The sequence below is a fragment of the Microcaecilia unicolor genome, chromosome 5 (genome assembly GCF_901765095.1).
Source record: "Microcaecilia unicolor chromosome 5, aMicUni1.1, whole genome shotgun sequence".
NCBI classification, from domain to species: Eukaryota; Metazoa; Chordata; class Amphibia; order Gymnophiona; family Siphonopidae; genus Microcaecilia; species Microcaecilia unicolor.
In genome coordinates this window covers 170,575,729-170,596,750 of record NC_044035.1, presented here as the reverse complement: position 1 = coordinate 170,596,750, position 21,022 = coordinate 170,575,729, and the positions used below count along the sequence as shown (strand labels likewise).

The window sequence follows — 21,022 nt, the reverse complement described above, 5'->3', positions numbered from 1 at the left end:
CCGGAGCAGGCTAAATCTGTTTACCAGCTGATATACAACAAAAGGTGTGTTGTAAGTTCTTGGCCAAAGGCGCCTACAACACTTTTGATGTATTGTCCAGGATCTCTGCTCATAGTATAGTGATGTGCAGGCACTCATGGTTGCGTTCTCTGACTTAGACCCAGCGGTCCAGTTGGTGGATGCTATATTCTGGGGGATAATCTTTTTGGAGAGAAGGTGGAGGCAGTCGCTGAGCTCATCGAGAAGCACACTGATACCGTACATACTCTCTCCTGATGGGTACCTTCTGCAACTACCTCCTCATCTAGATGGTTTTTTGGCAAATTGAAGAGGAGTACTTACTACTCACATAGGTATACCACTTCTTGTCAGCCTCACCAGTCTCAACCCTAGCATGCTCATTCTCATCAACAGTGTGTGCCCAAGACCCAGACAGCTCCCCCAGGCAAAGCAGGGGGCGAACTTTTGACTGACTCCAGCAGAGCATAGACGCTGTACCAGACGACTTACCAGTCGGGAGGAAGCCACATTTTTTTTTTCAAGAAAGGTGACCCTTTGTAATCACCGCCCGATGGGTCCTACAAATAGTCCATCTCAGTTATGCTCTGTATTGGCAAAAGAGACCACCAGATTTCCCACCGAGAGCAAATCACTTCAGCTCTCAGCACAAGCTGGTACTTTGCAGAGGAAGTCTCCGTCCTTCTAAAGGCCCATGCGGTAGAGCCCGTTCCACCAGAAGAAGAAGGAAATGGATTCTATTCTAGGTACTTCATTGTGCAAAAGAAGACATGGGGGATGCGTCCATCCTAGACCTAAGGGCCCTGAGCAAATTCCTGGTCAAGAAAAGTTCAGAATGGTTTCCCTGGGTGCACCCTTCTCTCCAATTATTCAGGAAAATGATTGGCTATGCTCTCTGGACATAAAGGATGTTTACACTCACATCCAGATACTTCCAGCTCACAGGAAGTATCTTCAGTTAAGGCTGGGGACATGTTACTTCCAGTACCACTTTTGCCTTTTGGCCTCACGTCGGCTCCCCGGGTTTTCACAAAGTGTCTTGCTGTAGTTGCAGCATTGCTACGCAGACTTGGGATTCTTTGTGTACCCTTATCTTGATGTGAGTGCCTTCCCACCTGCCAAGCAAATGCGATCACCTCAGTTGCTTTTTTTAACCGCAGTGAGGAGAAGGAGTACCTTTTCACCGTTTCCACACAACTTGGTCCAAGAGCTTCTTTTGTGCCTTTTTGGCGTGGTTTTCTTTGTTTTCTTTTCAGCAGTGCTTCCATTTGTGGAACATTGTTTTCCCTTTCCTTTATTTTCTTTGGGGGTTTTTTGCCAATTTTAAGTTTTCTTATTTTTTTCATCACAAGGCTGCTTTAGACGTTGACCTCGGCCGAGTTCACTTCCTATTTTTTCGGGTGCCTTGCCCATCGCTTCCTTTAATTTAGCCAACAAAGTTTTTCTGTCCATGTCCACTAAAGTTCCCAGTGGCTTCAATGCTGTACCAGGTGCATTCAGATGATCTCTGGAATAGACACCTGTTCGTGGTGTCTCCAATGTTTAGGGCCTGACCATAACCCTGCAAACTGCATCTTTTGTCTTTATATGAAGAAAAGGACCTAACTTTCCAGAGAGGCTCAATGCGAGAAACTTTTTGGAGCCAAGTCCGGTTCCTCGGTGTCTGCATCGAGGTTGGCGGCATCGGCGTCTAGCATGGCACCAGTGTTAGGAGCATCGGTCAGCATGGCTGCTGCTAGGCCTGCAGACTCTGGAAGCAATTGTGCATCGAGTGGGTCTCCACCTGTCTGTAGGCCTACTGCTGTGCAGAGCTCCCAGGACCGTCCAGTGTTGGACCAGACCCCGAGGCAACGTGAGGATTCAACGTCAGCACCGAGGAGCCTCTGTGATCAGCTTCGGGCTAAGGCCAAGAAGCATAGTCATCGATCCCCCTCAACGCCAGGTTCCGGGGCTTTGAGAGATTTGGCACCAGAGAAGCGTCGGTGCAGGGAGGACCACTCTCTCTCCATACAAGAGGTGCTGTTGCGCTCTTCTACCAGCAGCCAGCTCCAGTGTCAACCCGGACAGATCTGCAACTTGTCTCTCAACCGGAGCCCCAGCTTTCCCAATGTCAGCCCTCGATGAGCGCATCTGGTCTTTACTTCCTGAGCTGCTTGATGGCCTTATGCAATAGTGTGCATCGGCACCAGGGGTGCTTTGCCTACTCTGCCTCCCATTGTGGCCTCACCTGGCTCAGTCTGCGGTGCGCCCCCCAACACAGTTACCAAGTGCGGCCCTAGTGTTGACTGACCTTGACGTCAGTGGAGGAAGCTTTGCCGGAGTCGAGACGGGAACGGACTCTTTGATGCCATTCTCAAGGACATGGCTCCTCTGCATTGAGGCAGGCTCAGTCTCGACACTCCCATAGAGAGGTTTTGTCTGACACAGATGAGGAGCACTAATGGGACAAGAAAGGAAGATCCCAGGTACTTTTCCTCAGACTGAGTCCCTTGGTTTACCCTCTGAACCATCCTCTCCATCCTTTCATTTCCATCTTTGTAAAGGAAATGGCTGATGCTATTTCCGTTCCTTTAGAAGTGGAGGATGAGCCCAGGACCAAAATGGTCCTAGAAGGCTGTGACTGTCCCTCTCCACGAGGCACTCCAGGAAGTCCTCATTAAGAATTGGGAGTCCCCTCTTTCAGTCCCTTTACTGCCCAAGATCATCAATTCCATATACTGGATCCACAGCACACCTGGATTTGATAAGCCTCGGTTGCCTCACAATTCCATGGTGGTGGAGTCCGCTCTCAAAAGAGCCAGGTGTTCCAGGGACTATGCCTTGGTGTCCCCAGGTAGAGAAGCTAGAACCCTGGATTCTTTTTGGAGAAAGATGATCCAGACACGAATGCTCATCTCCTGAATACAATCCTACCAGCCCTTCATGAGAATCTATTTCGAAACTGTGTGTGCAAATTGATGGAACAGGCCGAGTCACTTCGCCAGTTCGCCAAGCAGCAGAAAGCGTGTTAAAAGTACTTGTCCAGGAGCACTTACATCCAGGATCTCTGCCCAGAGTATAGCAATGCGCCAACTCTCATGGCTGCATGTTTCTAACTTGGAACATTCTGCTCAGTAGCAGTTGGCAGATGCCCCATGCTGGGGGGATAACCTTTTGGAGAGAAATTTGAGACGGTCACAGACCAAATCAAGAAAAACACTGATACAATCTCTTCTCTCTCCTGCTGGGCGCCTTCTGAATCTACCTCCTCAGCTAGGAGGACGTTTTGGTCCCTATTACTATCAGAAGAGTAGGAACACCTCAGCTCGCCAGCCTGCTCGGACTCGGCCCCAGCGTGCTCGTTCACATCAAAAGTGTGTACCCAAGGCCTCTGCTACGCCCCAGGCAAAGCAAGGGGCAAGCTTTTGACTGGCTCCAGCAGAACATAACCTCATTAAGTGTCCATCCTGGATGGCTTGTCGATCGGGGGGGGGGGGGGGAGATGGCCGCTTATAACTTCTGATCGGTGGGTTCTTCAAATAGTCCGTCTTGGGTACACCCTCAGTTGGTAACCTCCAAGTTGCCCACCAAGAGCTCACTCATTCAGCTGTCAGCACAGGCAGGTACTTGCAGAGAAACTCTTACTCTTCTGAAGGTCCACACGCTCGAGCGTGTTCCACCAGGGGAGGAAGGGTGGGGATTCTATTCCAGGTACTTCCTTATGCAAAAGAAAACGGGGATGCATCCCATCCTAGACCTAAGGGCCCTGAACAAATTCCTGGTCAAAAAAAAGTTAGGATGGTTTTTCTAGGCACCCTTATACCATGATTCAGGAACACAATGGCTATGCTCTCTGAACTTAAAGGATGCATATACTGACAGCCTGATACTTCTGCCCACCAGGAAGTATCTTCGATTTTGGCTGGGAACATATCACTTCCAATACTGTGTGTTGCACTTTGGCCTCTCGTCACCAAATGTTTAGTGGGAGTTGCAGCATTGCTACGCAGACTAGGAGTCTATTGTGTTCTCGTATTTGATGACAGGCTGAAGAGCACCTCTGAGGCTGGTGCTCAAGAGTCCATGCAGATGACTATTCAGGTTTTTGAACTATTAGGGTTCGTTTTAATCTACCCAACTTCGCCCTGCCCAGTGAATGGCGTTCATAGGAGCCCTCCTTGATACACAGAAGTTTTGATCCTTTCTGTGTGTCACAGCTCAGCAGATGTGAGATTGTTGGGCCACATGGCTTCCATAGTGTATGTTACACCCATGACACGTCTTCACATGAGGTCAACCCAGTGGACCCTGGCTTCTTAGTGGTGTCAAGCCACGAGGAGCCTGGAAGATGTCATCCAAGTGTCCCCAGAGCTTGTACGCGCCCTTTAGTGGTGGACCATTCATCCAAGTTGATTCTGGGACTTCCATTCCAAATTCCTCAGCCACAAAAGGTGTTGATGATGAGTGCATCTGTTCTGGATTGGGGCGCTCATGTAGATGAGCTTCACACCCAAGGTGTTTGGTGCACCAGGGAAACAAATCTTCAGATCAACCTCCTGGAGCTCTGGGTGATCTGAAATGCTCTAAAGGCTTTCAGAGATCGGCTATCTCATCAAACTGTGCTCATTCAAACAGACAATCAGGTTGCCGTGTATTACACCAACAAGCAGGGGGGAACCGGATCATGCCCTCTGTGTCAGGAGGGCCGTCGGGATGTGGCATTGGGCTCGCCAGCTTGGCATATTCTTTCAAGCCAGTTATCTGCGGGCAAACACAGCCTGGCCATCAGACTGAGCAGGATAATGCAACTACACAAGAGGTCTGTCATATGGGCATTGCCAGTGAGATCTTCCAAGCATGGTGCACCCCATCGGTGGATCTTTTTTGCCACTCACATCAACCACAAGGTCCCTCAATTCTGTTCCAGGCTTCAGGCCCATGACAGACTAACTTTAGATGCCTTCCTCCTCAATTGGGGACAGGTCTTTTGTATGCATATCCTCCCGTACCCCTAGTGGGTGAAACTTAGTTGAAACTCAAGCAAGACCGCAGAACCATGATTCTGATCATGCTGTACTGGCCGCGGCAGGTATGGTTCCCTCTACTTCTGGAGTTATCCTCCGAAGAACACACTCATCATGCAGAATGAGGGGTCTCTTCTACATCCAGCCTCCAGTCTCTGGCGCTCACAGCTTGATTGTTGAGAGCCTAGAATTCACTTCCTTGGGTCTTCAGAGGGTGTCTCCTGGGTTTTGCTGGCTTCCAGGAAAGATTCCACTAAGAGGTGTTATTCTCTCAAATGGAGGAGGTTTGCCATCTGGTGTAAGAGCAAGGCCCTAGATTCCCTTGCTAGCCCTACACAGACCCTTCTACACCTATTTGAGTCTGGTTCACCTTAGTGCATTTAATGCTTATCACCGTGTAGAGTGTAAGCCCTTCTCTGGACAGCCTCTAGTTTGCTTCATGAGAGGTTTGCTTTTGTCAAAAATCCCTGTCAAATCTCCACTTGTCATGGAACCTCAACGTCGTTCTCGCCCAGCTGATGAAAGATCCCTTTGAGCCACTGAATTCCTGCCATCTGAAGTACTTGACCTTTTCTTAGTGGCTGTTACTTCAGCTCATAGGGTGAGTGATCTTTAGGCCTTAGTGTTGGATGCACCTTATACTAAGTTTCATCACAACAAAGTAGTCCACTGCACGCACGCTAAGTTCCTGCCGAAAGTGGTGTCAGAGTTCCATCTGAACCAGTCGATTGTCTTGCCAGCATTTTTCCTTGACCTCATGCCCATCCTGGTGAAAGCACCTTGCACACCTTAGATTGCAAGAGAGCATTGGCCTATTACATGGAGCGGACCAGGCCCCACAGACAGTCCGCCCAACTTTTATTCTTTTGAGCGCCCATCGGAGAAACACACCATTTCTAATTGGCTAGCCCATTTTCCTTCACTTAAGCCCAGGCTGGGCTTGCCCTAGAGGGTCGGGTCATGAGCAGCTCATAATATCAGAGCCATGGCTGTGTCAGTAGCCCATGTGAGGTCAGCCTTCATTGAAGAAATTGCTAGGCTGCGACGTGGTGTTCAGTCCACACATTCACATCTAACTACTGCCTTGAGCAGGATACCCAACGTTGTTGCAGAATCTGGGTCTAGAATCCAACTTCACACTCCTAGGCCTGTTTATACTGTTCAGGTTGTACTCTGTATATAGTTTCAGGTTAATCTGAGCTATGTCCTCGCTATTGTGAGGCTCAACTGTCCAATGTTTGTTATTTGTAGTGAGTCTGGATGCCAGGGATTCCCCATTTGTGATAATAGGCCTGCTTATCCTTGGAGAAAATGAAGATAGTTACCTGTAGCAGGTATTCTCTGAGAACAGTGGGGCCTTATATTCACACAATCCCTCCCATTTGAGTTGTCTCCCTTATTATTTTTCCTTTTTGCTGTTCTACTCAACTGAGGTGACTGTATTTGCGTGGTGGGCGGGAAGGCACTCGCACATGTGCAGTGGAGAGTGGCTAATGCCCCACAAAACTCTTCTTATGCTTGTCTTAAGATCTGGACCGGGCAACACAGCCTGTGTTACCCACTTGTGAGACTATAAGACCTGTTGTCCTTGGAGAATACCTGCTTACAGGTAGGTATTTTCACTTTCTCTTAGGAAAGCAGGCCTTATTTTCTCACATACTCTTTCACTTCCTCTTGGAGTTGTCTCCTTTTTTTCTTTTATGCTCTAGTATTGTACTGATGGTTCTCCGAGGACAAGCAGGCTGCTTGTTCTCACGACTGGGTTGACGTCCACGGCAGCCCCCACCAACCGGAAGAAAAACTTCGCGGGCGGTCCCGCACGCAGGGCACGCCCACCGCGCATGCGTGGCCGTCTTCCCGCCCGTGTACGACCGTTCCCGCTCAGTTTTTTTCTATTCCGCGCTGGAGAGAGACGTGTTCCCGACTCTCTCTTAGTCAGCCCCGGAAACCGGATTGCAGCCTAGCCACGGTTTTTCTCTCTCGAGTACGCGTTCGCGTATTTTTTTTCTAGAAAAAAAAAGAGTTTCCTCGTCGTTTTTAAGCTGCGAGGGCGCGTCGTTGCGGCCTTGTGGCCGTAGCGGTCGTTTCTTCTTTTTCGGGTGTGCTTTTCACTGCCACCATCAACGATTTTGACTTCGCCGAAGCGATTTTTCCGTCGATGTCCTCGAAGGTCCCGAGCGGATTCAAAAAGTGTGGTCGGTGCGGCCGGCAGATCTCGCAGACCGATACGCTTGGAGTCTCCAGTGCCTCGGCCCGGAGCATAATTCCAAGACGTGCACCTTGTGTCTTGGCTTAAGGAAGCGGACACAGGTGGCGAGGCAAGTTCTGCGGGACCGTCTATTTGGAACTTGCGCCGGCCCTTCGACGTCGACCTCTACGGCATCGGTGTCGACGGCCGAGTCTTCGGTACCGGTACTGATGTTGACGAAGTCGGCGCCGACTCTGGCACCGACCCCAGGAGTACAGGTACCTTTGGTCCGCCGGCCTGCCGGTGACGGCGGGGGTGAGCGGCCGGGCGGGCAGTCGGCCCTGGCCACTCCCTCTGCTCAGGGGCCATCGGGACCGAACCCTGTCGGATCCGATACCTCGAGGCCGGAGGGGCTCCACCTCCTCTTCGTCTCTTGCGCCGATGACGGGCATCGAAAGAAAGCCAAGAAGCACCGTCATCGTTCGCCCACGGCGCACGGGACTGCCAGCTCCGGTACTTCGAGGGACGACTCGACGCCCAGGAAGCGGCAGTGCCGAGAGGAGCGTTCCCCTCGGTCGAAGAGGTGTCGCTGCGTCAGTCCGCGGCTACCTCGTACCGTCTCCTGGACCCGAGCAGCTTCTGGCACCGTACCCACACCGGCCCCTCTGCCTTTCCTGACAGCGGGCTTTGACGAGTACCTCCAAGCCATCCTTCCCGGGATCCTGGAAGGGTTGATGGAGGCGCGCCAGTGGGCTCTGGCCCGATGCTGAGGTCTCCGACGCCGCTTGCGGCACCGGTGTCGACCGCCACGCAGGTTGAGTCCCCGTTGACGTCGATGGAGGGAGCTTCATCCCCGCCGGTGCGGGAGTCTACCGCTCGACGCCATCATCGAGGACGTTCCTCGCAGTCGAGACGGGCCCGGTTGAGGTCTGAGCTGAGAGAGCTCATGTCCGACACCGAGGAGGAGGCCTCGTGGGGGGAGGAGGAGGACCCCAGATATTTCTCCTCAGAGGAGTCTGTGGGCCTTCCCTCTGACCCCACTCCTTCCCGGAGAGGAAGCTCTCGCCTCCTGAGAGCCTCTCCTTTGCCTCGTTTGTCAGGGATATGTCCATCTGCATTCCCTTCCCCGTGGTTACTGTGGATGAGCCGAGGGCGGAGATGCTCGAAGTCCTCGACTTTCCATCACCACCTAGAGAGTCTTCCACGGTGCCATTGCACAATGTCCTTAAGGAGACACTGCTTCGGAATTGGTTGAAGCCACTATCTAATCCCACCATCCCCAAGAAAGCGGAGTCCCAATACAGGATCCACTCAGACCCAGAGTTAATGCGGCCTCAATTGCCTCATGACTCGGCTGTCGTGGACTCTGCTCTCAAGAGGGCACGGAGTTCGAGGGATACCGCCTCGGCGCCCCCTGGGCGGGAGTCTCGCACTCTGGACTCGTTTGGGAGGAAGGCCTACCAATCTTCCATGCTCGTGACCCGCATCCAATCGTTGCCGGAGAAAGTGGTGAAGGCGGTTAGCTTAGCAGAGTTTAAAAAGGGGTTGGACGGTTTTCCTAAAGGACAAGTCCATAAACCGCTACTAAATGGACTTGGGAAAAATCCACAATTCCGGGAATAACATGTATAGAATGTTTGTACGTTGGGAAGCTTGCCAGGTGCCCTCGGCCTGGATTGGCCGCTGTCGTGGACAGGATGCTGGGCTTGATGGACCCATGGTCTTTTCCCAGTATGGCATTACTTATGTACTTATGTACCAGCTCTACACGAGCATCCACATGCGGAACAATGTGAGGCAACTGGCGGACCTGGTCGACAAGCTCCCTCCGGAGCAGTCCAGGCCTTTTCAGGAGGTGGTCAGGCAGCTGAAGGCGTGCAGAAAGTTCCTATCCAGGGGTATCTATGACACCTGTGATGTGGCATCCCGAGCTGCGGCCCAAGGTATAGTGATGCGCAGACTCTCATGGCTGCGTGCCTCTGACCTGGACAACCGCACCCAGCAGCGTCTGGCAGATGTCCCTTGCCGGGGGGGAGGGGATAACATTTTCGGCGAGAAGGTCGAGCAGTTGGTGGACCAACTACACCAGCGGGAAACCGCTCTCGACAAGCTCTCCCACCAGGCGCCTTCAGCATCCACCCCTGCAGGTGGACGTTTTTCCCGGGCCCGGCAGGCTGCACCCTACGCCTACAGCAAGCGTAGGTACACCTAGCCAGCCCGAAGGCCTCCTCAGGCACAGGGACAGTCCCAGCGCGCTCGTTCCCGTCACAGCGTGCGCCTAAGCAGCCCCCTGCGCCTCCACAGCAAAAGCAGGGGACGGGCTTTTGACTGGATCCATGGGAACATAGCCGCCATCAAAGTATCCGTACCGGACGACCTGCCAGTCGGGGGGAGGTTGAAAGTTTTTCACCAAAGGTGGCCTCTTATAACCTCCGACCAGTGGGTTCTCCAAATAGTGCGGTGCGGATACACCCTGAATTTGGTCTCCACTCCGCCAAATTGCCCACCGGGAGCCCAATCCTTCAGCTCCCATCACAAGCAGGTACTTGCAGAGGAACTCTCCGCCCTTCTCAGCGCCAATGCGGTCGAGCCCGTGCCACCCGGGCAGGAAGGGCAGGGATTCTATTCCAGGTACTTCCTTGTTGAAAAGAAAAACAGGGGGGATGCGCCCCATCCTAGACCTGAGAGGCCTGAACAAATATCTGGTCCGAGAAAAGTTCAGGATGCTTTCCTTGGGCACCCTTCTACCCATGATTCAGAAAGATGATTGGCTATGTTCCCTGGATTTAAAGGACACTTACACTCACATCCCGATACTGCCAGCTCACAGACAGTATCTCCGATTCCGTCTGGGGACACGGCACTTTCAGTATGTGTGTTGCCCTTTGGGCTCGCCTCTGCACCACGGGTGTTCACGAAGTGTCTCGTGGTGGTGCATCGTATCTACGCAAGCTGGGGGTGCACGTGTTCCCATATCTCGACGATTAGCTGGTCAAGAGCACCTCAGAGGCAGGAGCTCTTCGGTCCATGCAGTGCACTATTCACCTTCTGGAGCTGCTGGGGTTTGTCATAAATTACCCGAAGTCCCATCTCCAGCCAGTCCAATCTCTGGAATTCATAGGAGCTCTGCTGAATTTGCAGACGGCTCAGGACTTTCTTCCCGAAGCGAGGGCGCAGAATCTCCTGTCCCTCGCTTCCCAGACCAGAGCGTCTCAGCAGGTCACAGCTCGGCAGATGTTGAGACTCCTGGGCCATATGGCCTCTATGGTTCATGTGACTCCCATGGCTCGCCTTCACATGAGATCTGCTCAATGGACCCTAGCTTCCCAGTGGTGCCAAGCCACCGGGAATCTAGAAGATGCCATCCGCCTGTCCGTCAGTTGCCGCAATTCGCTGCACTGGTGGACGATTCGGACCAATTTGACCCTGGGACGTCCATTCCAAATTCCGCAGCCCACGAAGGTGCTGACGACGGATGCATCTCGCCTGGGGTGGGGAGCTCATGTCGATGGACTCCACACCCAGGGAGTGTGGTCCCTCCAGGAACAAGATCTTCAGATCAACCTCCTGGAGCTCCGAGCGGTCTGGAACGCACTGAAGGGCCTTCAGGGATCAGCTGTCCTACCAAATCATCCCAAATTCGGACAGACAATCAGGTTTGCAATGTATTACATCAACAAGCAGGGGGGCACCAGATCTCGCCCCCTGTGTCAGGAAGCCGTCAGGATGTGGCGTTGGGCTTGCCAGTTTGGCATGCTTCTCCAAGCCACATACCTGGCAGGCGTAAACAACAGTCTGGCTGACAGGCTGAGCAGAGTCATGCAACCGCACGAGTGGTCGCTCCATTCCAGAGTGGTATGCAAGATTTTCCGAGAGTGGGGCACTCCCTCGGTGGACCTTTTCGCCTCTCAGACCAACCACAAGCTGCCTCTGTTCTGTTCCAGACTACAGGCACACGGCAGGCTAGCGTCGGATGCCTTTCTCCTCCATTGGGGGACCGGCCTCCTGTATGCTTATCCTCCCATACCTTTGGTGGGGAAGACCTTACTGAAGCTCAAGCAAGACCACGGCACCATGATTCTGATAGCGCCCTTTTGGCCCCGTCAGATCTGGTTCCCTCTACTTCTGGAGTTGTCCTCCGAAGAACCGTGGAGATTGGAGTGTTTTCCGACTCTCATTTCACAGAACGACGGAGCGCTTCTGCACCCCAACCTTCAGTCTCTGGCTCTCACGGGCCTGGATGTTGAGGGCGTAGATTTTGCTTCGTTGGGTTTGTCTGAGGGTGTCTCCCGTGTCTTGCTTGCCTCTAGAAAGGATTCCACTAAAAAGAGTACTTTTTCAAGTGGAGGAGGTTTGTCGTTTGGTGTGCGAGCAAGACCCTAGAACCTCGTCTTGCCCTGCACAGAACCTGCTTGAATACCTTCTGCACTTATCAGAGTCTGGTCTCAAGACCAACTCAGTAAGGAATTACCTTAGTGCGATTAGTGCTTACCATTATCGTGTAGAGGGTAAAGCCAACTGTGGAGAGCCTTTAGTCGTTCGTTTCATGAGGCTTGTTTTGTCAAGGCCCCCTGTCAAGCCTCCTGCAGTGTCATGGGATCTCAACGTTGTCCTCACCCAGCTGATGAAGCCTCCTTTTGAGCCACTGAATTCTTGCCATCTGAAGTACTTGACCTGGAAGGTCATTTTCCTGGTGGCAGTTACTTCAGCTCGTAGAGTCAGTGAGCTTCAAGCTCTGGTAGCTCATGCTCTTTATATCAAATTTCATCATAACAGAGTAGTACTCCGCACTCACCCTAAGTTCCTGCCAAAGGTGGTGTCGGAGTTCCATCTTAACCAGTCAATTGTCTTGCCAACATTCTTTCCCAGACCGCATACCCGCCCTGCTGAACGTCAGTTGCACACATTGGACTGCAAGCGAGCGTTGGCCTTCTATCTGGAGCGGACACAGCCCCACAGACAGTCCGCCCAATTGTTTATTTCTTTCAACCCCAATAGGAAGGGGGTCGCTGTCGGGAAACGCACCATTTCCAATGGCTAGCAGATTGCATTTCCTTCACTACGCGCAGGCTGGGCTGGCTCTTGAGGGTCATGTCACGGCTCATAGTGTTAGAGCCATGGCAGCGTCAGTGGCCCACTTGAAGTCAGCCACTATTGAAGAGATTTGCAAGGCTGCGACATGGTCATCTGTCCACACATTCACATCACATTACTGCCTCCAGCCATAGGCGCCGACTCCGTGGGTGCTGTGGGTGCTCAAGCACCCCCAATATTTCAAACCTGCCCTCCTTGCTTTCTGCCGCTCAGCCAGCGCTTAAAACTAATTTTACGTGACTGAACGGCAGTGAAAGAAGCAGAGTACAGGCTCTATCTCACCTTTTTTCTACCCTCTCAGCTGTGCTCCTGCCCTTGCGTAAACAGGAAATGAGGGCGGGACCACAGCTGAGAGGGAAGAAGACAGGTGAAGACGGAGCCAGCTGTACTCTGCTTCTTTCGTTCAATCAGGTAAAATTAGTTTTAAGAGGTAGGGCAGGGAAGAATCGCTGAACATTGATGCTGGGCGGGGGACAGGGGAGGGAGGACAGTTGCTGAACATGGATACAGGGGAGGGCATGGGGCAGGGGAGAGAGGAGACTTGCTGAACATGCATACAGGGGAGGGCAGGGGGCGAGAGGAGACTTGCTGAACATGGATACAGGGGAGAGCATGGGGCAGGGGAGAGAGGAGACTTGCTGAACATGGATACAGGGGAGGGCAGGGGAGTTGCTGGACATAGATGCAGGAGAGGGCAAGGGAGAGAGGAGAGTTGCTGGAAATGGATGCAGGGGCGAGAGGAGAGTTGCTGAACATGGATGGATGGGAGGGCAGGGGAGAGATGAAAGTTGCTGTACATGGATGCAGGGGAGGGCAGGAGAAATGATGGACATGGATGGAGGAGAGGGAAGACAGGAGGAGATGCACATGGATGGAGGGGGGAGAGGGAAAATGACATGGATGGCGGGAAGGGAAGAGAGGAAGTGAAATGAACATGGATGGAGGGGCGGAGAGAGGAAAAATGGTGGACATGGATGGAGGAGAGGGAAGAGAGAGGATGGAGTTGCATTTGGATGGAGGAGAGTGAAGAAAGAGGAAGGAGAGGCATACTGACAGAGATGAGGAAAGGGAAAAGAGGAGAAAAACTACACATGGATGGAGAAATAGACGCCGGATGGAAAGAGGTAAGAGAGGGGGCAGATACTGGATGGAAAGGGTGAAGAGAGGGGGCGGATGCTGGAAGGAAAAGGGGGAGAGAGGGGGTAGACGATGGATGGAAAGGGGGGAAACTTAAAGATTGAGGAAAGAAGAAACAATGAGACTGGGACCAACACAATTAGAAACAGTAAACGATCAGACCACAAAGGTAGGGAAAAAATGAATTTATTTTAGTTTAGGATAAAGTAGTGTGGTAGCTGTGTTAATAAATACAGAAAATGGAAGTAATGTTTACTGGACTAATTTTAATACATTTTTGACTAATGTTTGGAGACCAAACCCTCCTTTCTTGTGTCAGAACAGAATACCATAACAGCAGTATACTGTCCTGACCTGAGGAAATAGGTTTTGGCCTTTGAAAGCTAATTGAAAAATGTATTTAGTCCACTAAAATGATATCATATTTTCTATTTTTTGTTCTATTTGTATTTGTTAACCTATAGTATAGTGATGAAATATGTCAGTTTTTGAAATTTGCATCTCTTTATATTGCACAGTACAGGGGGATTGAGGGGTGGGACTGTTCAGGGAAGAAGTCCTGGTGCAGGTTGCAGGCAGCCTATGAGTGGCGCTGCCACTGCCCAGGTAAAGACTGCAGTAGATATAATTTTAAGGTATGGGGGGGGGGGGGGGGACACTGCCTGTAAAAAAAAAAAAAAAAATTTCAGCACCCCCAATCATTTAGAAAAGTTGGCTCCTATGCCTCCAGCAGGTTACCCGACGCGACAGTCAGTTCGGGCAGTTGGTGCTGCAGAATCTGTTTCGGGTTTGAATCCTACTCCACCCTCCAGGACCCGATTTATTCTGTTAAGGCTGCACTCTCAGTACTTCGTAGGTCAATTTCTGTTATGCCCTCGCCGTTGCGAGGTTCAATTGACCTGGTCTTGTTTTGAGTGAGGCTGAGAGCTAGGGATACCCCAGTCGTGAGAACAAGCAGAGCCTGCTTGTCCTCGGAGAAAGCGAATGATACATACCTGTAGCAGGTGTTCTCCGAGAACAGCAGGCTGATTGTTCTCACCTACCCTCCCTCCCTCCCCTTTGGAGTTGCGTTTTACTCATTCCTTTGCTGTCATTCAAACTGAGCGGGAACGGTCGCGCACGGGCGGGAAGATGGCCGCGCATGCGTGGTGGCCGTGCCCTGCGTTCGGGACCGCCCACGAAGTTTTTCTTCCAGTTGGTGGGGGCTGCCGTGGACGTCAACCCAGTTGTGAGAACAATCAGCCTGCCATCCTCGGAGAACATCTGCTACAGCTATGTATCATTCGTTTCCTGTGCTCTCACAGCAGGCGGGAAGGCATGAGTGGTGGAGCATGACTGGCGCTCCAAAAAACTCTGTAAAAACTTGTCACAAGCTCTGGACGGACAGCATGGATCTCATTACCAGAATATAAGGCCTGCTATCCTCTGAGAATACCTGCTACAGGTAAGTATCTTCGCTGTTCCCTTAGTTTCTGATCATGCAATTTTGTTCTGTCTTCCAGAAAAGATTTCACCAGAACGCCCCATGGTTTTAAATAAGTAGTTTACAATCAGTATGCCTTAAGATCTGATCAAGTGTACCATGAGGAAAAAGTCACCAATGCCTGATGCACAGGTTCAGGCTAGCACCCTGGTGTAATAGACACCCGTTGTTACCCTTAAAAATGCAGGAGCTTGTTTCTGAGTATATGTATAGTCGCACATGTACATTTCCTACCTTGATACTTCGAGCCCCAGAATGTGGGAATTAAGAAGCATGTAGGGCAGAGCTTTCCAAACTGTGTGTCAGGACCCCAATTGGGATCACAACATGGATGCTCCTCCAAGTTTGATTTCGCTGTCATCATGGAGTCAGAGCCACAGAAAGATTGATGAACACTGATGTATGGCATGGGTAGCTGAACCGTGCTATGTACAGCTCACACATTGCTCACAGCTGTTCTCCTCTGTAGCCATGTCCTTTCAGCCACTGGTGAGGCCTTCTAGTGCTTTTCTTTTGGCCATATGAGGCTCTCCCATGTCCAGAGTGCCACTTTTTGGTTGAAAAGTTGGAAAATGCTGTCCTAGATATGTCCCATTCAACTGCTTGAATATCTGCTATAGGCACCATTCTAGTCTGAAGTGGAGGAGTAGTCTAATAGAACAGGCTGAGAACCAAAGAAGCCAGATTCAAATCCTTGCCACTTGTAATCTTGGGCAAGTCACTTGGCTCTCCATTACTTCGGGTACAAACTTAGATTGTAAGCTCTCAAGAAGCAAACTGCATACCATACCTGAATGTAATTTGCCTTGAATTTCTCAGAAATGCATAACCCCAAATCCAGTCTCACTGCAATTGGTGTTTATCACCTTTAGTTAGATTAATGTGGTTTTGCTTTTTCGGAAACTTCCTATCAAACCAGCCACTGTATTGAGACTTAAGATAATGTAAGCACCCGTTGAAGGATTAGATTCCTGTGAGCTGAAGTATCTGTTTGTAGGCAGTCCTATTTTTGTTGGCAATCACTTCAGTCAGTAAACTTTAAACCTTGCTGGCTTATCTGCCCTATACATAGACCTGTGCACAGATCATAAATTGCTGTCTAAAGTGGTGTCAAATTTACTTCAATTAGTAGTTCTTCCAATCTTTTTCTCAGGCCACAAATACACAGCCACAAATACACAAAAATTGAATAAGTATTGTCAGTTCAGATTGCAAGAGAGCCTGGACCAAACTGTAGCCATTTAAAGTCCGTCTAGTTTTTTTTTTTTACCTGACCCCTCTTCCCCCCCCCCACCCCCCCCCCCCCCCCCCCCCCCCCGAAAACCTGCACTGCCATTATTAATTGCAAGCTAATTAATTAGCAGATGTGTGCTGCTTTTAACTCCTAACCCTCACTTGTTCAGTACCCTTATTTTATCATCCCCACCTTAGTAATTCCTTTAATCTCTTATTTGTCCTCTTTGTCCTAATTAGATTGTAAGCTCTGTCGAGTAGGGACTGTCTCTTCATGTTCAAGTGTACAGCGCTGCATACGTCTAGTAACTCTATGGAAATGATTAGTAGTAGTAGTAATCTTAAGCTCAGGCAAAGAGTGGTATATTAAGTCACAGCATCAGAGTTTGGCCTCCATGTAAGAAATATTCAAAGCTGTGATGCAGAGTTCACCACACATTCACATCAACTGCGGTTTCAGTACAGAATTCTGGCATGGAAGGCTTGAATTTTATATTCCTTACCACTGGCTCTTGTTTTCCTGGTGGTAGGTGAAATGGCTCATTGCCATCATAACTTGTTGGTTTTGGGCCTTGGCATTTGTTCCATGTATTTTCCCACTTCAATAAAAAATACTGCTTGTAAACTGGGAATTCCACTTGAAGACACTTGCTTTTCCACAGAAAATAAGCTGCTTGCCTTTGGAAAAAGTGTCTTCTGAGAAGACAGCAGGCTGTTAGTCTTCATAAGTCCAGCCCTCTTCTCCAAGGGGCTGACTTCTCTTGGTCATAGCTGTAGAAGGAACTAAGGTAGTGTACATGACAGCACTGGCATGGAAGCTCCCATACATTCTCGGTAGAGAACTCCAGAAAGCCTTCCAGCTTATAAATGTTGCTCCAGCCTCTGGCTTTGTCAAATGACATTGCCTACTTATAGAAGACCAGTAGCCTGCTTTCATTGGACAACACCTGTTACTGGTAAGCGATTTAGCATTTTTGGCATTGACTTGTATATGACGTGTATCTTCATCTTCAACTGTTAATTTTTCCTAATATCAGGGTAATTAAACTGTTTTCATTGACATTTCAGCAATACATTCCATATCCTACGACCAACTAAAGCTCCTGGCTTTGTATATGCCTGGTTGAACTTATTTCCCATCGATATTCATTGCAAGAATGCTGGCACATACCCCTCAACAGAAGGTAAAGTTGCCAGGAATTTGTATCTGTTTTGACTTTTGTGTGTGTAGTGATTTCTTGTTGTGGAAGGGAGGTGTACTGTATCTAATTCCACTAGCTTTCCTTTCTAGTTTCAGGAGACTCTTACTATCACTAGGGCTGGAAGGGTGCTTCTTCTGAAGCACCAGCCTCAACATCACTACAAAAGAAGGCCACTACAAAATGGAAGCTGTCATATTCTCTTCGTCTTTCAGGCCCTGTGAACAGGGTCAAATCTGGTGTCACATATTGCCTTAGCGTTACCCCTAGCACCCACCTCAGGTTTAACCCTGTGGCCACCTGGAGGGCACAGCACTGCCCAGGCCCGCTTGCTCCTGTTCACGTACCCCTCCAGTGGCATACCCTCAACCCGCCTGCTGGGTCCTGCTTGCCTGTGGACACGTTCTCCCACCCGCATGTTATTCTCCAGTGGTTTCTAGGGGCAACTGGGATCACAATCCTAGGGGTCCCATAGATCCTAGGAAATACTCACAGACTGAGAGCACAAACTGCCAGGATTCTTAGTCAGTCCAGGACAACAGAGCTAACAAATTAATAGGTTTATTATAAAAAGAATGTAGAACAGTGAAGGGTAAAGTTTATACAGGAACAGGTAAAGAACAAGAATTTGGTGCTAATCTAGTTGAACGCTTTTTACTACCTAAATAATACCGGAGGTCAGGAAAAAGAATCGCTCACAGGAATTGAACAGGGCCTTAGCGCAGAGGTCTACTCCCTCCACACTCCCAACTGAGACTGAGGAGTTCTAGTACATTCTGGCTAGGTCTTTGGCTTCCGGACCCAATCAGGGCACAAAGTATTAGCACTAAGGATGTTTGAACCAATGACACTGTAGGTTATTTTTCCCTTTTGGGTAATGTAGCTAAAAAGAAAACAGACCTCTGTTACAGCTGTAATACAGAGGTCAACCACCAGCTGCTGGCCAACCAAGGAAATACATTGAAGGGAAAAGTGTCAATAGGGCAGCAATACAAATCATAAAGCCTCGGAAGCCCCCTGTTCCGCCCAGGGGGTATCTCCTATGGGGCCACAGGGGCCTGGCCCCCGTAGATTTGCCCCTGGACCCCCTTACTGACGACCCTCTCAACCCTCCCGCCGTCGCACCTCACCTCCCTTTGCTGGCAGGGACTCCAACCCCCGCCAGCCGAAGTCTCCTTCCTTCATTTGGGTTCCGCCACACCTGTATCTTCAACCTGAGTTTCTGTGTACTACCATAAAGCAGGGTTTCCCATACCTGTCTGATGACTCCGGCCAGTCAGGCTTTTTCAGTCTATGAATACACATAAGAAATTTGAAATGAGCCTCCAGTATGTCCAGATTTCTTTGTTTTTTGGGGCTTTTTGTTTTGGTTTTTTAAGAAATCTTTATTAAATGTTGTATCAACAAAAGCATGTCCAAATTTCTTATGCATATTCTTTGTGATACCATGAGCACTGCCTGTGAGACCCACTGGACCAGTTTTGCAAGCCCAGGCATACACAGGGCCGTGCCAACACGGTAAGCGGGTAAGCGCCGCCTTCAAGGGTGCCGTCGAGTTGTATTAAAAAAAATAATAACCTTACCGCGTTGGCGAACTGGCGGGTGGGCCAGTAGTAAAAGCAACAAGCAGGCACACTCGTCTCCGTCCTCTTCTCTGCCATCTGTGTCCCGCCCGCCCGAAAGGAAATTACATCAGAGGAAGGGCGGACGCAGAGAGGGCAGGGAAGCGGCGGAGGACATGGTTGCTGCTGCCGGGTGGGGGCTCACCCCTCCTAACAAGTGAGGGAAAACCACGGCCAAAAAGTCTACAGAAAGAAATCACTAGCAACAAACCCTAAGCTATGGAAAATCCAAAAGTGAGTTGTGCTGATTGATGTAGAGAAGGGATTTTATAGAGCAGCTGCTCTAGTGCCCCCCCCCCCCCCCCCCCCCCCCGGCTGAGACCACGTGGAAATGAGCGAGTTTCCTATCTGCCGATCTACGAGCTTTACCACAGCTCTACCTGCCTCTCCCCTCCCCCTCTCTCTCTGTTCACTTTAACCCTGTCGGTCCTCTGCGCTCTTTATGTGGCGCTCTCTTGATGTCTCCGAACGTATTTCCCTCCCCACTTGTCCTCTTCGTATCTTGCTCGTCTCCCCTTTGTATGTGTATTATCTATATGCAACCCCTTTATGTTTTCCTTTCTGTCTTTTCTTCCTCAGGTGCCTCTGCCCTCTCCCTTTTCCTCTGCCAAGGCTTGCCCTTATTTTACCCCAAGATGCCTATCTCTCTTACCGCTGACTATCAGATCACAACTCCTGTTCCCCCGCTCCCCCTGCACCAAGCACATATGTAATACATTTGGGGGGGGGGGGGGGAATGAAGCGTCTAAAAAGCAGGGTGACGGTCTTCTGACCCCGACCTAAGAACTAGTACTGGGTACCGGAGGGCATTCAATCGATAAGAGCAATGATTGATCACTCCAGCTATTCCCTTCTTGATTTTGTAAACTCTTCACCGGGAAGGGTTGTCACAGAGGGGATAGGGTAGTCAAGATTTCACAGGTTCACTTACTATCTCTTTTTTTTAGGATTCAGAATAAGTTGACAGATAATCTTTCTTCCCTTTACCCCATATCCTGGGAGATTTCCTTTCTATTTCCTTTCTTAAAAACCCGTTATCTTGTTGGAAAGCTTTGGCATTTCTCAAGAAAGAGAACAAGAACTGCGACTAATTTGTCTTCAGTTAATTTTTCTGATGGGCGGTCTTGAGGGAATGGGTAGCTATGAGTATAGTATGGAAAGGGGGTGGGTAAATACTTCTGAAGAGGAAGAGGGAGTGCTGGGTAAAAAGGAAAGAAGGAAGGAAGGGACAAAGAGCTGGCTTGATATCTCATACATATTCATTATGGTTATTCCCAAAAAAGCCAGCTCTTTTTCCCTCCCTTCCTCCATATTAGCATATTCATTTGCAATGAATATGCTAATATGCTCCGCCCCATCCTTTGCCCCCCCCCCCCCCCCCCCCCAAATGAAACAAACTACGCCCATGGCTGCTGCTGCCTTCCCGCGTGCAGCGCTCTGCTCTTTGGCACCGCCCAGCTCTTTCAGCGGCCTTGGAGCCAGGCAGGTCCGGGGGGGGGGGGTGCGCCAGCTGATAGTCTGCAGGGGGGGGGCACCAACTGATAGTCTGCAGGGGGGCGCCAGAGACCCTAGGCACGGCCCTGGGCATACACATTATATGGTATGGAGATGTAAATCTGCTTGAAGTAAGAACTTGATAATCAGCCACACTGAAGATGGTTTATGCATTGCAAGAGTTCATTTCAGTATAAAGTTGTGTGCAAGGTGATGGTTGCTCCCAAGAACCCAAACGTATTTACTGTGCTCTTAAACATCCCCATTTATAGAACAAATTCCTGTGAAAAAAATTTGTTAGGGATAGTCTTATTCATGTAATTTTGCCATATCTGTATCAGGGGCGTATCTGCGTGGGGCCACAGGGGCCTGGGGCCCCGCAGATTTCGCCTTGGCCCCCCTACCGCCGTCAACCCTCCCCTCCGTCGCTTACTTTTGATGGCGGGGGGCCCCAACCCACGCCAGCCGAGATCCGCTTCCTCCTCCGAGTCCTACCTTTAAAAATATTTCTTCAGCTGGCGGGGACTCCAACCCCCGCCAGCCGACCCGAG

General features: G+C 50.3%; 1 protein-coding gene across 1 annotated transcript in view; it reads left to right on the top strand.

Annotated features, from left to right (window-relative positions):
- CNOT1 (CCR4-NOT transcription complex subunit 1) overlaps window positions 1-21,022 on the top strand; it is a 1,017,784-nt gene that overhangs the window by 855,431 nt on the left and 141,331 nt on the right. The window contains 2 exon segments of the mRNA XM_030203593.1: window positions 17,225-17,293; window positions 17,295-17,340. Coding sequence (XP_030059453.1) covers window positions 17,225-17,293; window positions 17,295-17,340 — 115 coding nt within the window.